General features: G+C 42.2%; 1 protein-coding gene across 3 annotated transcripts in view; it reads right to left on the bottom strand.

Annotated features, from left to right (window-relative positions):
• Positions 1–20: 20 nt before the first annotated feature.
• ZNF391 (zinc finger protein 391) overlaps positions 21–23704 on the bottom strand; it is a 29383-nt gene continuing 5699 nt past the window's right edge. Inside the window, exons 1-3 of one of the 3 annotated variants that reach the window (XM_003829681.6) lie at positions 14888–15261; positions 4390–4498; positions 21–3646 (exon numbers count right to left, since the gene is read on the bottom strand). In XM_003829681.6, the coding sequence (XP_003829729.1) occupies positions 2492–3568 (1077 nt within the window). In that variant the 5' untranslated portion in view covers positions 3569–3646; positions 4390–4498; positions 14888–15261 and the 3' untranslated portion in view covers positions 21–2491. Of the gene's footprint in view, positions 3647–4389; positions 4499–14887; positions 15262–23704 lie in introns of those variants that run through there. The other 2 variants (XM_014345266.5, XM_055113264.2) reach the window with 2 other exon arrangements.

Raw genomic sequence — 23704 nt, 5'->3', positions numbered from 1 at the left:
TAAAAAGCTATAGGCAGATGTGAATCACTAGAATCATAACAATTAGAATTTATTGAGCATTTACTTTATGTCAGGCACTGTTTTACTACTTTACATGAATGAACTCACTTATTCTTTACAATAGTCTCATGAATTGGAAAGCCAAGAGGTCAGCATCCCAGGAGATCTAAAGGAGTCAGTCTAAATAGTCAGTTATATATGTAATTCAAGGAAAAACAAAATGGGCCAAAATACCTATGAGGTTACCTCATCATTCAAAAGACTAAAAAGATTATGCTGCTAAATTAAACCCTATGTATTTAGATTAAAACTAGAGTCCAGGCTGGCATTGTACTATGTATTACATGAGGCTTATAAAAGATTTAGGATGATTTACAACTTCAAAACAGCTTATGTAAAAAAGTACTTGTGAAAGAACCAGAAAACAGTAAAGAAGGTGTCTAATACAGGAGAATAATGCAAACCATCACTACAAAGGATTTCTAAGAAGGCAGGGGACTGAAAGTGTCACAGAGTCAGGATATGAGCGTGGCCTTTAAAAAAGGGTGGATAGGGTTTCTGGAATACAATGAAGAAAGTAGGACATGTAGAAGTGCCAAGGAACAGTTTGAAAAGAAAAGTGTGAGAAGAGGGTATAGTAGGGACAAAACAGGCCTGCCTGCATGTATTATCTTTGAGAAGAGAAAGGAAGTAAATAAGTAGATCAAACTATGAAAGACCTTTAGGTTAAAGAAGTTTACATTTGGGGCAGAGGTCACTGGGAAATGACTATTTTTTTTTAACAAAGTAGTAGTTTAGTAAGGAGCTAGATAATGGTAGTGAGTCAACAGTGATCAATTTAGTAATCTAGGCACAAGGTACCAAGAACTTGGAAGCAGCAGTAGAAAGAGAGAAAGAAATCAATTATTAATCCATATCAAATAAAGTCAAGTTGATTGATTACAGATAAAGAGGAATCAGTGAGCAATAATTACAGAGCATTTAGTGTCTACTCAGTACTTTGTGATGTTTTATATCAATCAAAAACAAGATTTCTGGCAGGTGTGGTGGCTCATACCTGTAATGTCAGTGTTTTCGGAAGCCGAGGTGGGAGAATTGTTTGAGTTCAGGAGATGGAGGCCAGCCTTGCCAATATAGTGAGATCCTGTCTCCACAAAAAAACTTTAAAATTGTGGGTGTGGTGGTACACACTTGCAGCCCTAGCTACTCAGGAGGCTGTGGCAGGAGCCCAGGAGTTCAAGGCTACAGTGAGCTATGATTGTGCCATTGCACTCCAGCCTGGGCAACACAGCAAGACCTTCTCTCAAAAATAAAACAACAAACAAACCAAGATTTCTGTCTTCAAGAAGTGTATAATCTAGTTGCACTACCTCAAGTTTTATAACTTGATAAAATGAGATTATTCTGGCCTAACCCTTGCCCCAAATCACAGAGCTGATCATTGACAATCAAAGAAATGCTGAGAGGTAGGAAAAGTGTAGATCAGCACAGAATCATGGATCCTGAAAGAAAGAAGCTCAAGATTTAAGGCATAACAGTGGCAAAAAGTGCCAATTCTGCAAATGTCAAGTAGAAAAAGGACTGAGAAATAGGCACTGGGTTTGTCCTTGAGAGATCAATCTTCCAAGATTGGTGAGGGTCAAAGCCACAGAATATAAGTTTCATGAAATCTGTAAATGAAAGAAAATTAAAAACAAACAAAAAAAACAGCAAAGCATTTGGCAACTTTTTTTCCCAAGATCATGGAGGAACGTCTCCAAGATTTTTAGAACATTCTTGGTAAAAATATGATAAAATAACACTAGGATTAGTTAGGCATTAGTAAAAAAATGAGTTATACTTTGAGGAAAAATGCTACTGCAAAAAAGGTGAGAGAAGTAGGAAGATGAGAAAAATCTGTTTTTGCAAGTCAAGAGAATGAATTTGCCTCAACACTATTATCCCCAGACTGGTGAGAAGTTTTCAGTCCTGCTCTGAAGCCAGATCCCTCTCTTCTGGTACTAGAGCCAGCAAGTATGAAGACACACACACAGGATTTTCTCTTCATGTGCAGGGGCTGATGTGATTAGAAAACAGAGGAGAACCTGGTGGTTCGGGGACCCACGCTTGAAGGAATAGATTAGCAGAGAAACTACAAGGTGTCAGATGGCTTTATACTCTAAAGTTGGAGCCCTTCAGAATATTAGATTTCATATGTTATGTTTTTTGAGTCATCCCTTTGTTTTATTGTGAACTTATTTGAGAAAAGAGAAAGAAAGAACAGGGAGAGGGAGAAAAAGTAGGAAGGAGGGAAGGAGGGAAGGAGGGAAGAAGGGAGGGGAGAGGAAAGAAGGATAGATGGATGGAAAGAACGAATGAAAGCTTAAAACAGGTATAGGTATCTAATAAAAGAAAATTAGAACAAGTATATATATACTTGAAATATATATATTTCAGTGGTGGGAGGTTAGGTATATGTGTTCTTATGCTAACATTAATAAAAGCTCAGATATTACTCTTTAGTATGAAGGTGCTGATGTCTGATCAGAGTTGAACTCTGACAGAAGGCTTTTCCACAGTCATTACATTTGTATGGCTTCTCCCCGGTATGAGTTCTCTGATGAATAGTAAGGGATGAGCCTCGACTGAAGCCCTTTCCACACACTCTACACTCGTGAGGCTTTTCTCCACTGTGGATTCTCTGATGTTCTGTAAGAGACGAGCTTCGACTGAACACTTTCCCACATTCACTGCACTCATAGGGGTTCTCCCCAGTGTGTGTTCTCTGATGTTCAATAAGCGATGAGATCCAACTGAAAGCTTTTCCACATTTACTGCATTCATAGGGATTCTCTCCAGTGTGTATTCGTTGATGCTGAATTATGGTTGAACGGTCACCGAAGGCTTTCCCACATTCATTACATTTGTAAGGCCTTTCTTGAGTATGAGTTCGCTGATGCTGACTAAGGTTAGTGCTTCGGCTAAAGGCTTTTCCACATTCACTACATTCATATGGTTTTTCTCCAGTATGGATTCTCTGATGTAGACTAAGATGTGTGCTCCGGCTAAAAGCTTTTCCACATTCATTGCATTCATAAGGTTTCTCTCCAGTGTGAGTTCTTTGATGTTCAATAAGGTGTGTACTTCGGCTGAAAGATTTCCCACATTTGTTGCATTCAAAAGGCTTTTCTCCACCATGAATTCTACTGTGTACAAGAAGGTCTGATTGGTAACTAAAGGCTTTTTCACATTCATTGCATTTACAAGGTTTTCTTTGTGAGAAAAGTCTCTGGTGTTTAATTAAGTCTGAATTATCTTTGGAGTTTTTCCTAGATATTGGGGATCCATCTCCCTTTGGAATTTTCTGTTGTGCGTCAAGGTTTGGGCTTAGACTAAATTCACTGGATTCAGGGCCTTCCTCCCCTGTGAAAATTTCTTTGAGTGTCACTGACACTTTTCTGACCACTGTGTTCTCAAAAGAGGATTTCTTCTGTGCAGGACATTTTGTTTGCCTTGATAATTGGCCTTCATTTTTATAGTCTTCTTCATTTGTAGGACCCTGAGCAGTATTCCCTCTGAGGCTTTCCATTGCTGACCCAGAAAACTCTAGTTCTTCGGAAACAGTCTGACTGGTGTTGATGCTTTGGTTCAGCTCAAATCCCCCTATCTGAAAGACATTTAAAGTGTAAATGTCATCTGTATCTACTATGGAGAGCAAAGAAAATAAACCAGCAGAGAAAAGACAACTAATTTGAATTCATGCATACTAGCAACTTTATATGAGGAGTAAACAAAAAAGGATAGTGGAGGAGAACAAAGCCAGAAGAGATAAGAGGCAGAATTTTTGCAGTCGGCATGGTGAACACAGAGACATCAAGAAATAGGGAAAGGGTTATTGGGTAATATGCTAACCCAAACAAATGGAAATGAGCAGGTGTACCAGCTGATGACAGAGAGTTGGGGATTAAAAGGTAAAATGACCTATTATGGTAGTTGATTAATCATGGAAAATGAGAGCAAGGAGAAGGATGAGAAGAATCAAGACTCTCAAAGTGTAGAAAAAAGAAATGGAAAAAAGAAAGATGACTTGATCAAGTTTGAATGCAACCATTTTCCTGGGATTGAAAGAGAATAAAAATTTCAGAAATAGTAACGACCACACTGCTATCCCCATTTGCCTCTCAACCCTTCTTCCAATTATTATACTTCAGGTATTCTTCTAAAGAAGTCTACAGTCCTAGACTATCAGAGATTTAGCAGAACTTAGACATCATCTAGGCCAACCCACTCATCTGACAGATAGAAAACAGATTGAGTCACTTGCCTACATGACCCAACAAATTGCAAGGGCTTGGACTAGATCTCATCTTCTCAACATCAAATTGTTGGTCTTCTTATGACACTACTCACCAAGACAGGTATTTCTGGGCACTGCCCTCTTCAGCTTCCTGAAGATCCAACATCTACTATTATTCTTCCTTCAACTGGGTGATCAAGTTCAATTAACATGCTGGGGTTCCTGCAGATTAGAAATGATTTAACACAAGGTTGCTGGTGCTGAAGACACAGAGCTATTCAGAGCTCAATCTCAGTGTTTTTATCTATAGAAAAGGTAGCGTGAGCTTTCACAGGGTCTATGGCAGGAGGGGCTGGAGAAAATAAGTCTCTGAAAGGGACTAAAATTAGATGCCAAAAGACGGGTTACATACACACACACAGGTTACATACATACACACATACACATCAGAATTACTTATGACACTTGTTACTCCAGATATCTGAACCTTGCTTTGGACCCAACAAGTCTGATGGGACCCAGGCATTTGTATTTTAATACGTTCATGTGACTTGACAGGTTGAATGTCCAGAAAGAGCCTTAGAAATACAGTCTAGGTTGCTTGAACAAAGTGCTAACTTGGACTATCTTCTGACCCCTAACATTCTTCTCACAGCAGGCGAGTATAAAACAGAAACTCAGCTTTCCATAGGACAGGAGGCCCCTTCTCTCTACAGAGGGGCTGAAACTTACCAAAGATCTCAAGCTTCCCAGGTACTAGACAGCTAGCTTTCCCAGATGACTCTTGTTTTGTTTTTTTTTTTTTTTGAGATGGAGTCTCGCTCTGTTGCCCAGGCTCGAGTGCAATGGCGCAATCTCGGCTCACTGCAAGCTCCGCCTCCCGGGTTCACACCATTCTCCTGCCTCAGCCTCCCAAGTAGCTGGGACTACAGGCGCTCGCCACCACACCCCGGCTAATTTTTTGTATTTTTAGTAGAGACGGGGTTTCACTGTGTTAGCCACGATGGTCTCGATCTCCTGACCTCGTGATCCACCCGCCCCAGCTTCCCAAAGTGCTGGGATTACAGGCGTGAGCCACTGCGCCTGGCCAACTCTTGTTTAAAAAGCAAACACCTCACATTCATATTGCCTGGCACCAAGTAGTGTGTTTATGTCCACACTGACAATGTTGTTTTCCACTTGTATTATAAGAAGGGAGAGCAACAGGGCAGCAAGGACCTCTCCTGGAACACCAACCTATCAGAGTGTCCAGCAGAGTACCCTGGCTCCAGCAGCCTTTGTCAGGAAAATAGGAAGATCTGGGAACCTGTGCCTTTTCTTCTTGCCCATCCCTGGACTCTAAATTTCCTAACTAAAGCTTGTTTAACCCCTCCTCTTGTTAATTCACTTGGAGTCCTTGTGTATTAAAGGAGGCAATGAACTGTATAACAGTTCCCCAAATATTTCTGCTCACAGCATAATTTGATATCCATGAGATTAGGGAGTTAATCTGGCTTCACAAAAATCTTTCCTTTCTCATAGACTGGGACCTCTCAGATGTGGAGGTTAGCCTTGGAGGATATGTGCCAAGAAGCCATGCATGGAGAACCTCAAGTAACATGATGATGCTGTCTGTGTTCAGCTTTGCCAAGAACATGCCTTTCAACTGAAAACAGGGAAGATAAAAAGCCCTGCTACTGGGTTGATGCAGGAGTCAGAATTTCTTATTGTAGAATCTCACACTAAGATCCAATTGCTGGAGGGCGCAGTGGCTCATGCCTGTAATCCCAACACTCTGGGAGGCTGAGGCGGGTGGATCAGTTGAGGTCAGGAGTTTGAGACCAGCCTGGCCAACATGGTGAAACCCCATCTCTACTAAAAATACAAAAATTAGTTGGGCATGGTGGTGCATGCCTGTAATCCCAGCTACTCGGGGGGCTGAGGCTGGAGAATTGCTTGAACCTGGGATGCAGAGGTTGCAGTGAGCCGAGATCGCACCGCTGCACTCCAGCCTGGGCAACAGAGTGAGATTCCGTCTCACACAAAAAAAGATCCAATTGCATACTTTATGATGCCAACATTCCTTAATAGGAATTGGCCTTACTGCTACCTTGGCTGGCTTCCATTCTTGTAGCTCAGATCCTTAAGCTCCTCCATTGTTATTTGATATGGTTTAGATATTTGTTCCCTCCAAATCTCATGCTGAAATGTGATTCCTCCCCAGCCTCCCCTGAAAAAAAGAAAAAAATGTGATTCCCAATGTTGGAAGTGGGGCCTGGTGGGAGATGGTTGGATCATGGGGGCAGATTCCTCCTGATTGGTTTAGCAGCATCCTCTTGGTGATAAGTGAGTTCTTCCTCAGTTAGTTCATGTGAGATTTAGTTGCTTAAAAGTTTGGGACCTCCCCTCCCTTGCTGTCTCTTGCCCCTGCTCTTACCATGTGACATGCTTGCTCCCCCTTTACCTTCCACCATAATTGGAAAGTTCCTGAGGCCTTCACCAGAAGCAGATGCTGGAGAAATGCTTGCACAGCCTGCAGAACTGTGAGCCAATTAAATCTATTTTCTCTATAAATTACCCAGTCTCAGGTATTTCATTTCCATAGCAATGCAAGAATGGTCTAACACATTATTTTATTGTCAGTTCACTATAACCTCTCTCTTTTATTACAGTGCTCCTCAAGATGGCATCCTAGGGAGACTCTGGAGAATTTGTGAGGTTATTTTGGGTTGTCACAATGATTGGATAGTACTATTAGAATTTAATGGGGGCCAGGGATGATAGACATTCCTGCAGAACAAAGAACTGTCATTTATCCTACCTGACTTTCAAAAAAGTTGTTAATAATTACCTGAAACTAAAACCTAGTAACACTTTATGCATACATAGAGTATTTTGCATAGCTTTTATATGTATTGGAAAATCAAGGAAATATACATTTTTTTTCTTTCTTTTTTTGAGACAGGGTCTCACTCTATCACCCAGGCTGGAGTGCAGCGGTACAATTACAGTTCACTGCAGCCTTGACTTCTCCAGGCTCAGGTGATCCTCTGACTTCAGCCTCCTAAGTAGCTGGGACTACAGGCACACACCACCATGTATGGCTAACTTTTAATTTTTTTTGTAGAGATGGGGTTTCACCAGGTTGCCCAGGCTGGCATCAAACTCTTGGGCTCAAGTGACCTGCCCACCTCAGCCTCCTAAAGCACTGGGATTACAGGCATGAGCCACCACATCCAGCCAAAATATACATTTTTTGTTTCAATGTTATTAGGAATTTTTCACCATTTCAGGGAAATAAAACCACTTATGGTATTAGATTCACAAATATAATTCATAAATCAGGCTGCATTTGTAGTTGTATTCAGTGATTCTAATAGGTGTAAGCATCTATTTCATCCAGTCATTTACATGCTGAAATGCATATTATTCGATTATAAATCACTTTCCTTTTCCTTCTCCTTCATATTATAGTTAAGGTAACATATTGATACTTTTGAAATTATTTCATAGGTAGGTAGGTAGTATTATCTATGAATTTTATTTCAGAATAGTAAAGGGAATGGTAGGTCTGAAGGGTAGAGAAATACTTCTCTAGTGCAGTGGAACTAAAATATTGACAATTACATGACAGATGAATACTGCATCTCCCAGTAGGTAAGTTACAAAGCCTCTAAAGCTACTAAAGCAAAAGTTCTTGTCCCCAACAGAAGTCTCTGAAGATTTGAGAATGCCCATACTGCCATAAGGTAATATGAGAACTAATGGGAATGTTGTACTTAGTGGAATATTATTACATTATTAAATACTATATCTCATTCTGGAGAAGAGAGATTGTTAGGAAATATTTAGTTTTTGGAGGCATTATGAAACCAGGGAGATCCAAAATTTGAAGATTTTTGCAAATTGTCTCACTAGAAGAACCCTGAAATATAGGATATCTAAAAGTAGGCAGAATATCCTGACAAGAGAAAGAACTATGACAGAGTTCTTGGATATGGCCAATTTGAAGTTCACTCTCATGCTTATTAATATTTTAATGATTGTTAAACTGTGCCAATTTGATATGAGATTATCTATAATCAACTAATGTGTATATACTATGTATTAGGCTGTTCTTGCATTACTATAAAGAAATACCTGAGGATGGGTAATTTATAAAGAAGTTTAATTCGCTCACGGTTCTGCAGGCTGTAAAAGCATGGTGTTGGCATCTTTTCAGCTTCTGGTGAGCCTTCAGGGAGGTTTTACTCACAACGGAAGGTGAAAGGGGAGCAGGCATATCACATAGTGAAAGCAGGAGCAAGGCAGGGAGGGAGATGACACACTTTTACACAACAGATCTCATGAGAACTCACTCATTATTGCAAGGACAGCACCAAGCCATGAGGGATCTACCTCCACGATCCAATCACCTCCCATCAGGCTTCACCTCCAACATTGGTGATTACAATTCAACATGAGATTTGATGGGGACATATACTCAAACCATATCATTCTGCTCCTGGCCCCCAAGTCTCAAGTCCTCACATTGCAAAATACAGTCAGTATTTTTAGGGGACTGCTCAATAGTCCCCTAAAGTCTTACATCATTCTGGCATTAACTCAAAAGTCCCAAGTCCAAGTCCAAAGTCTCATCTGGAGATGAATTTCTTCCACCTATGAACCTGTAAATCACAATTTATTTACTTCCAAGATACAATGGAGGTGCAGGCATTGGGTAAACACTCCCATTGTAAAAGGGAGAAATCAGCCAAAAGAAAGGGGCTATAGGCTCCATTCAAGCTTGAAATGCAGCAAGGCAGTCATTAAATCTTAAAGCTCCAAAATAATCTCCTATATGTCCCACATCTAGGGCACAATGGTGCAAGGGGTGGGTTCCCAAGGCCTTGGGCAGTTCCACTTCTGTGGCTTTGCAGAGTTCAGCCCCACGCTGCTCTCCCAGGTTGTTGAATGCCTGTGGCTTTTCCAAGCACAGAGTCTAAGCTGCTGGTGGATCTGCCATTTTGGGGTCTGGATGGTGGCCCCCTTCCCACAGCTCCACTAGGCAGTGCCCCAGTGGGGACCCTGTGTGGGGCCTCCAACTCCACATTTCCCCTCTGGACTGCCCTAGTAGAGGTTCTCTAAAGGGGCTTCTGCCCCTTACAGCAGGCTTCTGCCTGGACACCCAGGCCTTCTCATACATCCTCTTAACTCTAGGCAGAGGCTTCCAAGCCTCCTTCACTCTTGCACTATGCATATCCACAGGCTTAACACCACATGGAAGCCACCAAGGCTTACAGCTTCTACCCTCCACAGCAGCAGCCTGAGCTGTACCTGGGCCCATTGGAACCATGGCTGGAGCCTGAGCAACCAGGATTTAGGAGCAGCCTCCTGGAGTGGTGCAGGGCAGTGGGACCCAGGATCTGGCTCTGAAATCCTTAAGTCCTCCTGGGCCTCTGAGCCTATGATGGGAGGCATCGCCTCTTAGATTTCTGAAATGTCTTTGAGGCCTTTTTCCTATTTTCTTGAGTATTAGCACTTGGCTCATTTTTAGTTATGCAACTCTCTGTAGCAAGTGGTTGCTCCATGGCCTGCTTGAATTTCTCTGCTGAAAAAGCTTTTTTTTTCTTTCCTCTGCAAATTTCCCAAACTTTTATGCTCTGCTTCCCCTTTAAATATAACTTCCAACTTTAAATCATTTCTTTGCTTCTACATCTGAGGACAGATAGACTGTTAGAAAGAGCCAGGCTACATCTTCCTTTGCTGCTTAAAAATTTCTTCTGCCAGATACCCTAAATCAACACTCTGAAGTGCAAACTTCCACAGATCCCTAGGGCAGGGGCACAAGGCAACCAAGTTCTTTGCTAAGGCATAACACACATGACCTTTGCTTTAGTTCCCAATAAGTTCCTCATTGCCATCTGGGACTTTGTCAGCCTGGACTTCACTGTCCATATCACTATCAGCATTTTTGTCACAAACATTTAACCAGTCTCTAAGAAATTCTAAACTTTCCCTCATCTTCCCATCTTCTGAGCCCTCCAAACTCTTCCACCCTCTGCCTGTTACCCAGTTCCAAAGTTCCTTTCACATTTTTAAGTATCTTTATAGCCAAGCCAGCTCCTCAGTACCAATTTGCTGTATTAGGCCATTCTTGCATTGCTATAAAGAAATACTTGAGGCTGGGTAATTTATAAAGAAAATAGGTTTAACTGGCTCACAGTTCTTCAGGCTGTACAACCATGGTGATGGCATCTGCTCAGCTTCTGGGGAGGCCTCAGGGAGCTTTTACTCATGGTGGAAGGCAAAGGGGGATTAGGCACATCACATGGCAAAAGCAGGAGAAGAGGTGGAGAGGTACCACACACTTTTACACAACCAGATCTCATGAGAACTTATGCATTATCACAAGAACAGCACCAAGCTCTGAGGTATCAACCTGTAAGATCCAATCACCTCATTGTCAGGGTTACAATACAACTTGAGATTTGGTGGAGACACATATTCAAGCCATATCATACTGTACAGTGCAAGAGTCTCAAAGTGTAGTTGTTTTTTCATTTCAAATAAGCTCATTATATATACAACTGTATTATGCATTAGATGTGTTTATGCATGTGACACATATGATAGACACATACAAACTCCACTAGGGAAACTTTCTACCTAGAAAAAATGAAAAAAGAACTTGTGAAAGGAATCTAACTTGGAAGTACAGTCTCCAGAAATGGTCTTTCTTTGGGCCTGCCTATTCTAAGAATTGTATGAATATTGACTCATTTATTGTTCACAATAACTCTGAGGGGAATTATTATTATTCCTGCAATACAAAAAAATAGTGTGAAGTACAGAGAAGTTAAGTAATTTGGCACAAGGCCAAGTAATAAATCCTACATTCAAACTCATTATACTATACAGTATGTGTTGCTTCTCAACAGACAGGGAAAGAATGCCTGAATCACACTTTCTGTTTAGCGGCCTGTAAATGGCCAAGAAACTAAACTCCACTGATGTCAGAAGGTTATCAGCATGATCTTGACTTAAGAGTGCTGTAGGGGTATAGAGAGTGACTGCCTCCCAGACCCAGTCCCTGAAAGGCTGCAGTAAATCTCAGCCACACTAACAGCCCTATCTATGTAACCTATGGAGTAAAGTCTCTGGCTTTGGCTCATACCTATAATCCCAGCACTTTGGGAGGCCGAGGTAGGCAGATCACCTGAGGTCAGGAGTTCGAGACCAGCCCAACATGGTGAAACCCCGTCTCTAATACAAATATAAAAATTAGCCAGTCGTGGTGGCACGCACCTGTAGTGCCAGATACTCAGGAGGCTGAGGCAGAAGAATTGCTTGAACCCGGGAGATAGAGGTTGCAGTGAGCCAAGACTGTACCACTGCACTCTGGCCTGGGCGACAGAGCAAGACTCCATCATCTCAAAAAAAATAAAATCAATAAAGTCTCTGGCCTCCACTGAAGTGCAAGTGGCATCCTCAGCACAATTCAGGGAAACATCAGATAGAGGCCCAGAGCTATAGGCACTGACTAGGTAATCTGGATTTTGGTTATAGCTCCATTGGTAGCTATATAGAAACCAGGGAAAAATAAACAATCTGGTTTTGTGTCTCCTCACCTGCAAAATGAAGATGCTGGACTTGATTGGTCCAAAGCTATCGGATACCTAGTAGTTTAACTTTAGATCCCAAACTTTGAGGCACATAGCCATCTGCTTAGACTAAGGGGAGAGAACTAGAATGAATCTACTCTTTTTCAAATCCTTGGAGACATGTAAGATCTCAAGGTCCGTGTTTCAGATGAAACCATTCAAGAAATAGGCCCAAAAAAATCCTGTGTTCATTAATCATCTAATGATGAATTAGAGTGAGGGAGTGTTGAAGATATTAAGGACAGTCAACAGGCAAATGAAGAATAGTTCCCTTGGCAAAATTTGGCAGACTCATCTAAGAACGGAAGTTCCTTTAAAAGAGAAATAAATGTGTCTCTGGTTGGTATGATGAAACACACGTTCAGAAAAGAGGGAAGAATACTTAACTCATGTGGAATATGGATCTTATGGAGAGGTAGACAGTTGCCTTTCCATCTTCTGCCTCCTCTTGGTTTTATTTTTAATGAAAGGCAGAAATGGGCAAAGGTCATAGTCCAAGGCATCCAGAACCTCTGTCTAGTAATGTCCACATCTAGCCTGTTGAATGCAACCCTAAGGATTAAGAACTAATGATTGGGAGGCCAAGACAGGTGGATCACCTGAGGTCAGGATTTCAAGACCAGCCTGGCCAACATGGGGAAACCCTGTCTCAACTAAAAATACAAAAAAATTTGCTGGGCATGGTGGTGGGCACCTGTAATCCCAGCTACTTCAGGAGGCTGAGGCAGGAGAATCGCTTGAACCCAGCAGGCGGAGGTTGCAGTGAGCCAAGATAGTACCATTGCACTCCAGCCTGAGCGACAAGAGCGAAACTCTGTCTCAAAAAAAAAAAAAAAAAAAGTACAATGAATGCCCCAAAGTAATCCCATCTCCTCTCAGATATAAAGAAAATGACAATGGACACTTATGTCTGGGTTTCAAGTTCATCTTTTATGATAAAAGACAGATCTGAGCCAATTCCAAACTTTCTCTAAACCCTTTAGGTGATCCAGCCTCTTTGACGTTCTCTTCATATGGGGTATGAGTTCAAAGACACTATGGCACTAGTCCCCTTACTTCTTCCTGAGGGTCAAAATAGAAGACAGATGACACTGCTTACAGCTGCACTTCCTTGGTCAAGTCACTTTTCTGAAAAATCTCGTCCCACATTATAAAACACCATTACTAGCATGTGCTTGTCTTTTCTTACAAAACTTTCATCAATACTGCAAGTTAAACTATGGCAAAACATTTACAATAAAGAATATCATATATAGTATAAGGGAGATGATGCTATTGCTGTGCTCATCTCACATCAATGAATTTGAAAACTGTGATGGTTTATGTTTAAGGAAAGATGCTGTCAGAGGATTTATGAGGCTCCCTTCAGCAGCTGCTGCTCTAGAGCATGGAGAGATGCATTCTTTTTCCTGGCTTTGGAGGATGTATATAAGATGGGAAAAGGAAGTCTAGCGGATGTGACAAAAGTTTCAGGGATAGCCCCCAAACATATTTCAGAGAGGCTAGGAGGTTAGGGCTATACCTTTATCCAGAGTCCATCCAAGGGATTCCTCCACCATGATGTGGAAAGTTGCCTCTCCTTTTCTCCTTTCTTCCTCATACTTTCATTATTTGAGTCACCTTACTGCTCTCTGGATACTGTATCCCTACAAAATCATTATTCTCTTAAGTGGTCACAACATGCTGCAGCCCTAGCCAACCTGGTGGTTTGCTATTCCTTTATGTGACTCAAACTTTCTAGCACTAACAGCTCTGGCCACCACAGTTACCCTAATTATCTAAAATTCTTTTGACATTGTCTCTCCTATAATCAATTCCTGATCCAGGGATAATTCTCCTTTATTTTCTACCCCCTTCAGAAGGAAGAAGGTTTTGAAGGGTCAGGAATAGGGCTTCTCTGGGTGCTTTGTTTTGTGGCACTAGGTTGATTGCTTCCTGGAGCCTTTGCCAATCCACAAAGCAATCAGCAGAACTGCCTGGGCAGCCTCAGTTTAATCACAGAATAGAGAAAATCTTGTCCTACCAAAGGTGATCTTCAGGTAACAATGTTCCCAGATATTGGCTCAAAGCACAAACTCACACATAAAGCACAAACTCAAACACAACGATCCACAGTAACTGTCAATACACCTACAACAAATAATTAACAACTACTTTATTCAAGTACCAACCTTCATCATCAGAAACATAAACTAAGGACTGGCACTCACTAGCCTCTGTAACTTAATTAAGCAAGTACTTCTCTTTTTTTGGGGGGAGGGGCGCGGAGTTTCACTCTCGTTGCCTACGCTGGAGTGCAGTGGCGTGGTCTCTGCTCGCTCCAACCTCTGCCTCCCGGGTACAAGTGATTCTCCTGCCTCAGCCTCCCGAGTAGCAGGGATTACAGGCGCGCGCCACCACTCCCACCTAATTTTTGTATTTTTAGTAGAGAACGGGTTTCACCGTATCGGCCAGGCTGGTCTCGACCTCAGGTGATCCGCCCGCCTTGGCCTCCCAAAGTGCTGGGATTACAGGCGTGAGCCACTGCGCCCGGCCGAGCAAGTACTTCATCTCTGTGTGCCTCAATTTCCTTATCTGTAACATGGGCATAATAATAGTACATTACTTCATAGGGTTGATGCAAGGATTAAATGAGTTAATACAGGTAAAAACTCTTGGAGCAGTGCCTGCACTCAGTAAGCACCTGGGAAACACCCCAGTACCGAAGACCTCCCTCGCCCAGCTAGAGGGGAAGCAGGGAGCAACCCTGCTCTTTTTCATCTCCCAGGGATACACCCGGGGAAAACCACTGGCTGTCACTGCCGCAGAGGGACTAGGCTGGCCCGCCAGTGAGACGAGCGCTGGGGGCTTTATGACCCCACGCCACGCGGCGTCCCAACCGTGGAGGTGCCTCCTGACCCGACCTGCAGCCAAACCACCCGCGACCCTTTCGCCCGTTTCCTTCGAAAAAACCGTGTTTCCGCTTTCCAGAACCTCCAAGAGCACCCACCTTGGTCCCGGGGCCCTGTAAGCCTCACTCACCGGCCGCCTCCGGCCGAGTACCCCCGACACACCTCGGGCGGGTCCCGCACTTGGAGCGGAACCTGAGTGCGCTGGGCTTGGGGAAGTCGGAAGGATTAAAGAGAAACCCATGCGTCGAACCGCTGCTCCAACGCCCATCAGGTTTCCTAAGATCACAGGCACTCTTCCACTCAGACTGCTGCTGATCATGCTCTGCTCGGTATGCGGGACCAGTCATTGTCTGGGCAGTCGCCTGGACCTAAGTCTCCTGACGCGGACGACCAGTTGCAAAACAGAGACCACGCTGAGACTGAGCAACGTATCAGCAGCGGTCGCAGCTCTGCGCTTGCGCCTGAGAGCCAGCTACAGCAGGGCTGTGCTGGGATTCACTTTCGTGGAAGGTTTTGCAAAGCCCCTCCCCTGGTATGTGAGAGGCTGAGAGATTGGCGCTAGAGGCAAGAGGAAGGGGGTCTGCGAGAGGTGCCGAAGACCACCTTAATACACTGCAAAGTATAGCCTAGACCGGTGGTTCACAGAGTTTTAAATAGCGTACACAAATAAATCACCAAGTGAGCTTGTTAAAATACAGCTTCACAAGATTTATACTCCGAGATTGACTCGTTGGCCTGGAACATTGCATTTTCAAGGGGCACCCCAGATGATTCTGATGCAAGTGGTCTCTCCAGCCTGTCTGGAGAAACTGGCTCCGTTGCACAATCTAGTTGCTTAAATACTGTTAAATGCAAGACATGTCTCAAATTTCACCAAAAGAAAAAGATGAATAAAATCAGGACACTACCCTAATCTAGTAGATTTTTTAAAATTCCAGATAATTTTAATATAAGGTAATGAAGTTGCACAATGTGCCCTGGGAGTTCAGAGCAGGGGAAACTTATGGAACGAGGGACACTGGAGTGGTTTGACTAATGGAAGATTTTTTTTTAATGGAAAACATAAAGGAGGGCAACCTTACAAATAGCTGAGGAACTAGAAGAGTGGAAAGCATGTGCAAAACTGCAGGTCTGATACATGACAGCTGTGCACAAGTACCATAGAAACATCAAGTAAGTATAAAGTATGAGCCATGAAGTACAAAGGAGCAGGATCCAAATTATAAAGCTGGAAGAAGCAGGATCCAAATTATAAAGCTGGAAAGAATTAGATAAAGTCTAATTTTATCATTTCCTATTTTTAAAAATTAAAAACACTTTCAAACTGTGGTAAACTATGCACAACATTAAAGTTACCATTTTAAAGTCATACAGTAAAGTTTTTAGCGTATTCACAACAGCACTGTCACTATCTAATTCTAGAACATTTTCGTCATCCCTAATGATGCCCATTGAGCAGTCTCTATTCCCTGCTCCCCACAGTCCCTGGTAACCTTTATTTTACACTATGTTTCTATGAATTTGCCTGTTCTAGATATGCCATATAAGTAAAATAATACAATATTTGTCTATTTATGTCTGGATTATTTTTAATTAGCATAAAGTTTTCAAGGTTCATTCATACTGCAGCATGTATCCTTCATGTCTTTTAATGGCTAAATAATATTCCTTTGTGTATATGTGTGTGTTTATACATAAACAGTGTATAAATATACATACATAATATTTTGTTTATCCATTAATCTCTTGTTGAACATTTGGGTGGTTCCTGCCTTTTGGCCATTGTGAGTAATGCTGCTGTGAACATTGGTGTACAAGTATCTGAGTTACTGTTTTCAATTCTTTGGGTATACACCTAGGCATTGAATTGCTATATCATATGGTAACTCTGCAATCAGCTTTCTTGAGGAACCATCAAACTGTTTTCCATAATGGCTGCATCGTTTTACATTCCCATCAGCAGTGCAGGAGGGTTCTAGTTCTCCACATCTTTGCTAACACTTGTTAACTTCTGTTTTGTTGTAGTTGTTGTATTATAGCCATCCTAATGGGTATAAGCTTTATCTCATTGTGGCTTTAATTTGCATTTCCCTAATGGCTAGTGATGTTGAGCATCTTGTCATGTGCTTATTTGTGTGTCTTCTTTGGAGAAATGTCTGTTCAAATCCTTTGCCTATTTTTGAATTAGGTTTTGTTGTGTTGCATGAGTTTTTGTATATTCCAGATATTCTTCTTCAGATATGATTTGCAAATATTTTCTCCCAGTCTGTGAAGTTTTTCTCTCTTTTGATAGCGTCCTTTGATGCATAAAACTTTTTAATTTTGATGAAGCTCCATTTATTTATTTTTATCACCTGTGCAATACTTGAAAATTACATTGTCTAATAAAGATTTTTATGTTTTCTGCTAAGAGTTTTATAGTTTTACTTCTTAAATTTAGGTCCTTGATCCATTTTGGGTTAATTTTTGTAGATGGTGTAAATACTACAACTTTATTATTTTGCATTTGGATATCCAGTTTTCCCAGCACCATTTGTTGAAAATACTGTCCATTTCCCATTGAATGGTCTTGGCACTTGTTGAAAATCAATCAATCAACCGTATATGTGAGGTTTATTTCTGGGCTCTCTTTTCTATTTTATTGGTCTATATACCTATTCTTATTCCAGCACCACACTCTTTAGGTTACTGTAGGCTTGTGTAAAGTTTTGAAATTATGAAGTATGTGTCTTTAAACTTTATTCTTTTCTCCAAGGTTTTCATTGGTTATTCAGGGTAATTTGATTTTCCATATGAATTTTAGGATGGGATTTTCTATTTCTGCAAATAAAGGTTGAAATTTTTATAAGGAATACATTGAATCTGTATATCAAATTGTATTATCATCTTATCGGTAGTTAGTCTTCCAACCCATGAACATCGGATGTCTTTCCAATTATTTAGGTCTTCTTTAATTTCTTTAAGCAATGTCTTGCAGTATTCAGCATACAGGTCTTTCACTTCCTTGGTTAAATTTATTCCTAGGTATTTTTATGCTATTTCTAATATGTATATATTCATTGCCATAAATTCCCCCTAAGCACTGCTTTCACAGCATTCTATAAATTTTGATAAGTTGTGTTTTCATTTTCATGTAGTTCGAAGTATCTTTTAATTGCTCTTGGCATTTCTTCTTTGACCCATGTATTATTTAGAAGTGTATTGCTTAATCTCCAAGTATGTGGGAGATTTTCCAATGATCTTTCTGTTATTGATTTCTAGTTAACTCTAATGTCATCTGAGATAAGTCATTGTATGATTTCTATTCTTTTAAATTTGTTAAGTTATGTTTTACAGCCCAGAACATGGTCTATATTGATTAATGTTCCATGTGAGTTTGAGAAGAAAGAGTATTCTGCTGTTCTTGCATGAAGTCTATAGATGGCCATTATATCTAGTTGATTGACAATGTTGTTGATTTCAACTATATCCTTACTGATTTTCTGCTTCCTGGATCTGCCCATTTCTGATAAAGAATTTTTGAGATTTCTGTGATAGTAGATGCATCTCTTCCTTCTTGAAGTTCTATCAGTTTTTGCCTCATGTATTTTGAAAGTCTGTTTTTAGGTGCATACATATTAAGGATTATGTCTTCTTAGAGAACCCTTTTCTCATTACATAATTCCCTTTTTTATCCCTGATAGCTCTCCTTGCTTTGAAGACTGCTCTGTCTGAAATTAATATAGCTACTTCTGCTTTCTTTTGATTAGTGTTAGTATGGTATAACTTTATTGATTTACTTTTAATCTATATGTGTCTTTATCTTTAAAGTGAGTTTTTTGTAGACAACATATATTATTTCTTCACAATCTCTGCCTTAAAATGGTGCATTTAGACCACTGATGTTGAAAGTATTATTGATATAGTTGGATTAATATCTACTACGCTTAACTGTTTTCTATTTGTTGCCTTTGTTCTTGTTCTTATTTTTGCCTACCACTTTTTTCTGACTTTTTTTGTTTTAATTGAACCCTTTATATGATTTTATTTTTCTTTTTTATTAGCATATTAGATATACTTCTTTTTTCTAAGTGGTTAATCTAGAGTTTGCAATATATATTTACAACTAATCTGAGTCCACTCTCACATAACACTATAAAGCTTCATGGGTAGTATGGCAAGTACCTTATAATAAAAAAAATCTTTTTTTTTTTTTTTTGAGATGGAGTCTCGCTCTTGTTGCCCAGGTTGGAGTGCAGTGGCGCGATCTTGGCTCACTGCAACCTCCACCTCCCGTGTTCAGGCTTCTCCTACCTCAGCCTCCTAAGTAGCTGGGATTACAGGCACCCGCCAACATGCCCGGCTAATTTTTGTACTTTTAGTAGAGAGGGGGTTTCGCCATGTTGGCCAGGCTGGTCTCGAACTCCTGACCTCAGGTGGTCTGCCTGCCTCGGCCTCCCAAAGTGCTGGGATTACAGGCATGAACCACAGCACCTGGCCAATAACAAAATAATTCTAATTTTTTCTTTCTGTTCCTTGGTTCATTGCTGTCACTCATTTTGCACATACAGAAGAATACATAACAGTGTGTGTATATGTAATTGAATATATATATCATTGAGTAAATACATTATTGTTATTATTTTGAGCAAACTTTTAGGTCAATTAAAAATTGGCTGTAGTACATCAACTAACAATCAGAAAAATGCTTTTATTTTACCTTTACTTATTCATTCTCTCTCTCTCTCTTTTTTTTTTTTTTTTTTTTTTTTTTTTTGAGATAGAGTCTCGCTCTATCACCCAGGCTGGAGTGCAGTGGTGTGATCTTGGCTCACTGCAACCTTCACTTCCCAGGTTCAAGCAATTCTTGTGCCTCTGCCTCCTGAGTAGCTGGGATTACAGGCATGCACCACCAAACCAGGCTAATTTTTGTATTTTTAGTAGAGACAGGGTTTCACCATGTTGGCCAGGCTGGTCTCGAACTCCTGGCCTCAAGTGATCTACCCACCTCAGCCTCCCAAAGTGCTGGGATTACAGGCTTGAGCCACCACACCCAGCCCATGTTCTTTATGTATATATATTTCCAAGTTTTAACTTCTGTTATTGTCCTTCTCCCTAAAGAAGTTATATTAACATTTCATGCAAGACAAGTCTACTGGCAACAAATTCCTTAAACTTTTGTTTCTCTGAGAAAGTCTTTATTTTTCCTCAACTTTTGAAGGATGATTTTTCCAGAGTATAGAATTCTAATAGGTGGTTTTTAATCTCTAAACATTTAAATATTTCACTCCACTCTCTTCTTCTTTGCATGGTTTCTGAGAAGTCAGATGTAAATCTTATCTTTACTCCTCTATATATAAGCTGTTTTTTCCCCCTCTATGACTTCTTCCAGGATTTTTCTTTAATTTCGATTTTCTGTAGCTTAAAAATGTTATCCCTAGGTGTTCTGGACTAAATGTTTGTGTCTCCCCAAAATTTATAAGTTGAAACCCTACCCCTCAATGTGATATTATTAGGAGATGAGGCCTTTAGGAAGTAACTAGGATTAGATGAGGCCATGTGGGTGGGGCCCTCATTAATAGGATTAGTGCCCTTATAAGAGTCATGAGAGAGCTTATTTCCTTTCTCTGCTCTCCACTATGTGAAGATACAAGAGTTTGGCAGTCTGCAACCCAGAAGAGGGCCCTCACCCAAATCCAAATATGTTGTCACCCTGATCTCAGACTTTCAGAACCCAGAGGTGTAAGAAATAAATTTCTTTTGTTAATAAGGCACCTTGTCTATGAGAATTTGTTATAGTGACTCAAATTGACCAAGCCACTAGGTGTAGTTTTTTGGGCATTTATTTTGCTCAGTGTTCTCTAAGCCACTTTGATCTGTGGTTTGATATCTGACATTAATTTGGGAGAATTCTCAGTCATTACTGTTTCAAGTATTTTTACTCTTTCTTTATTCCTTCCTTCCCCACCCCCTGTCTTTGTCTCTTTTGGTGTCTTTCTTCTTTTTTTGGTATTCCTATTATACATATGTTATACTTTTTGTAGTTGTCCCAGTCCTTAAATATTCTCTTTTTTCAGAATTTGTTCTCTTTGCTTTTCAATTTTGTGTTTTGGTTTTTTTTTGAGACAGGGTCTGGCTCTGTTGCCCAGGCTGGAATACAGTGGCACAATCTCGGCTCGGTGCAACCTCTGCTTCCTGTGTTCAAGCGCTTCTCCTGCCTCAGCCTCCTGAGTAGCTGGGACTACAGGCATGCACCACCATGCCCAGCTAATTTTTGTATTTTTGGTAGAGATGGGGTTTTACCATGTTGGCCAGGCTGGTCTTGACCTCCTGACCCCAAGTGATCTGCCCACCTTGGCCTCCCAAAGTGCTGGGATTACAAGTATGAGCCACTGTGCTCAGCCTGCTTTTCAATTTTGATGCCTTCTATTGGGATAAACAGCAAGATCAGAGATTCTTTTCTTCTGCCATGTCTAGTCTACCAATAAGGCCATCAAAATCATTTTCATTTCTGTTACAGTGCTTTTGATCTCTAGCATTTCTTTCTGGTTCTTATAATTTATATCTCTGTGCTTACATTACCTATCTATTCTTGTATGGTGTCTACTTTACCCATCAGAGACTTTAGCATCTTAATCATCTTAATCATCGTTGTTTCAAATTTCTGGTATGAGAATTCTAACATCCCTACCATATGTGAGTCTGGTTCCGATGCTTGTTCTTCCTCTTCAAACTGTCTGTGTGTATTTGTATTTGTTTTGTTTTATTTTTTGCCTTTTTCGTATTTTCTTGTATTTTCTTGATATCTGGAAATGCTGTGCTGAGTAAAAGAACGGCTGTAAATAGACCACTTTTTAAAAACTTCTGTATTTATTTATTTATTTTTTGAGACGGAGTTTCCCTCTTGTTGCCCAGGCTGGAGTGCAATGGCGCTGTCTCAGCTCACTGCAACCTCCGCCTCCCGGGTTCAAGCGATTCTCCCGTCTCAGCCTCCTATAGTGACAAATCAGCCTCCTAGGCAGCTGGGATTACTGGCGCCCATCACTACACCCGGCTAATTTTTGGTATTTTTAGCAGAGATGGGGTTTCACCATGTTGGCCAGGTTCCTCTCGAACTCCTGATTTCAGGTGATCTGCTTGCCTTGGCCTCCCAAAGTCTGGGATTACAGGCGTGAGCCAACGCAGCCGGCCTTTTTTTTTTTTTTTTTTTTTTTTTTGAGATGGAGTCTTGCTCTGTCGCCCGGGCTGGAGTGCAGCGGCCCCGATCTCGGCTCGCTGCAACCTCCGCCTTCCAGGTTCAAGCAATTCTCCTGCCTCAGCCTCCCGAGTAGCTGGGATTACAGGCACATGCCACTACAGCCCGGCTAATTTTTGTATTTTTAGTAGAGACAAGGTTTCACCATGTTGGCCAGGCTGGTCTCAAACTTCTGACCTCAGGTGATCTGCCTGTCTTGGCCTCCTAAAGTGATGGGACTACAGGTGTGAGCCACCACGCCCTGCCTAAAACTTTTTTTGAGACAGAGTTTTGCTCTGTCACTCAGGCTGCAGGGCAGTGGCACGGTCATGGCTCACTGCAGCCTCCTCCTCCTGGGTCAAGCAATCCTCCCACCTCAGCCTCCTAAGTAGCTAGTGAGAGGTGACAGCATGCTGGCAGTCCTCACAGCCCTCGCTCGCTCTCGGCACCTCCTCTGCCTGGGCTCCCACTTTGGTGGCACTTGAGGAGCCCTTCAGCCCGCCGCTGCACTGTGGGAGCCCCTTTCTGGGCTGGCCAAGGCCGGAGCTGGCTCCCTCAGCTTGTGGGTAGGTGTGGAGGGAGAAGCGCGAGCGGGAACCGGGGTTGCACGCGGTGCTTGGGGGCCAGCTGGAGTTCCGGTTGGGCGTGGGCTTGGTGGGCCCCGCACTCGGAGCACCTGCCGGCCCCGGGCAATGAGGGGCTTAGCACCCGGGCCAGCGGCTGCGGAAGGTGTACTGGGTCCCCCAGCAGTGCTAGCCCACCAGCGCTGCGCTCGATTTCTCGCCGGGCCTTAGCTGCCTTCCCGCGGCGCAGGCCTCGGGACCTGCAGCCCACCATGCCTGAGCCTCCCACCTCCTCCGTGGGCTCCTGTGCGGCCCAAGCCTCCCGGATGAGCGCCGCCCCCTGCTCCACGGCGCCCAGTCCCATCGACCACCCAAGGGCTGAAGAGTGTGGGCGCACGGCGTGGGACTGGCAGGCAGCTCCACCTGCAGCCTTGGTGCAGGATCCACTGGATGAAGCCAGCTGGGCCCCTGAGTCTGGTGGGGACGTGGAGAACCTTTATGTCTAGCTCAGGGATTGTAAATACACCAATGGGCACTCTGTATCTAACTCAAGGTTTGTAAACATACCAATCAGCACCCTGTGTCTAGCTCAGGGTTTGTGAATGCACCAATCAACACTCTGTATCTAGCTACTCTGGTGGGGCCTTGGAGAACCTTTGTGTCAACCCTCTGTATCTAGCTAATCTGGTGGGGACGTGGAGAACCTTTGTGTCAACCCTCTATATCTAGCTAATCTGGTGGGGACGTGGAGAACTTTTGTGTCTAGCTCAGGGATTGCAAACGCACCAAAAAGCGCCCTGTCAAAACAGACCACTTGGCTCTACCAATCAGCAGGATGTGGGTGGGGCCAGATAACAGAATAAAAGCAGGCTGCCCGAGCCAGCAGTGGCAACCCCTTCCACACCGTAGAAGTTTGTTGTTTCACTGTTTGCATGAAATCTTGTTGTTGCTCACTCTTTGGGTCCATACTGTCTTTGTGAGCTACAAAACTCACTGCGAAGGTCTGCAGCTTCACTCTTGAAGCCAGCGAGACCACGAACCCACCGGGAGAAACGAACAACTCTAGACGTGCTGCCTTAAGAGCTGTAATACTCACCGCGAAGGTCTGCAGCTTCACTCCTGAGCCGCCAGGCTATGCA

Source organism: Pan paniscus, chromosome 5 (genome assembly GCF_029289425.2).
Source record: "Pan paniscus chromosome 5, NHGRI_mPanPan1-v2.0_pri, whole genome shotgun sequence".
In the NCBI taxonomy this organism is placed as follows: domain Eukaryota; kingdom Metazoa; phylum Chordata; class Mammalia; order Primates; family Hominidae; genus Pan; species Pan paniscus.
Note: the sequence above shows the minus strand (reverse complement) of the source record. Positions and strands in the feature narration are given on the sequence as shown.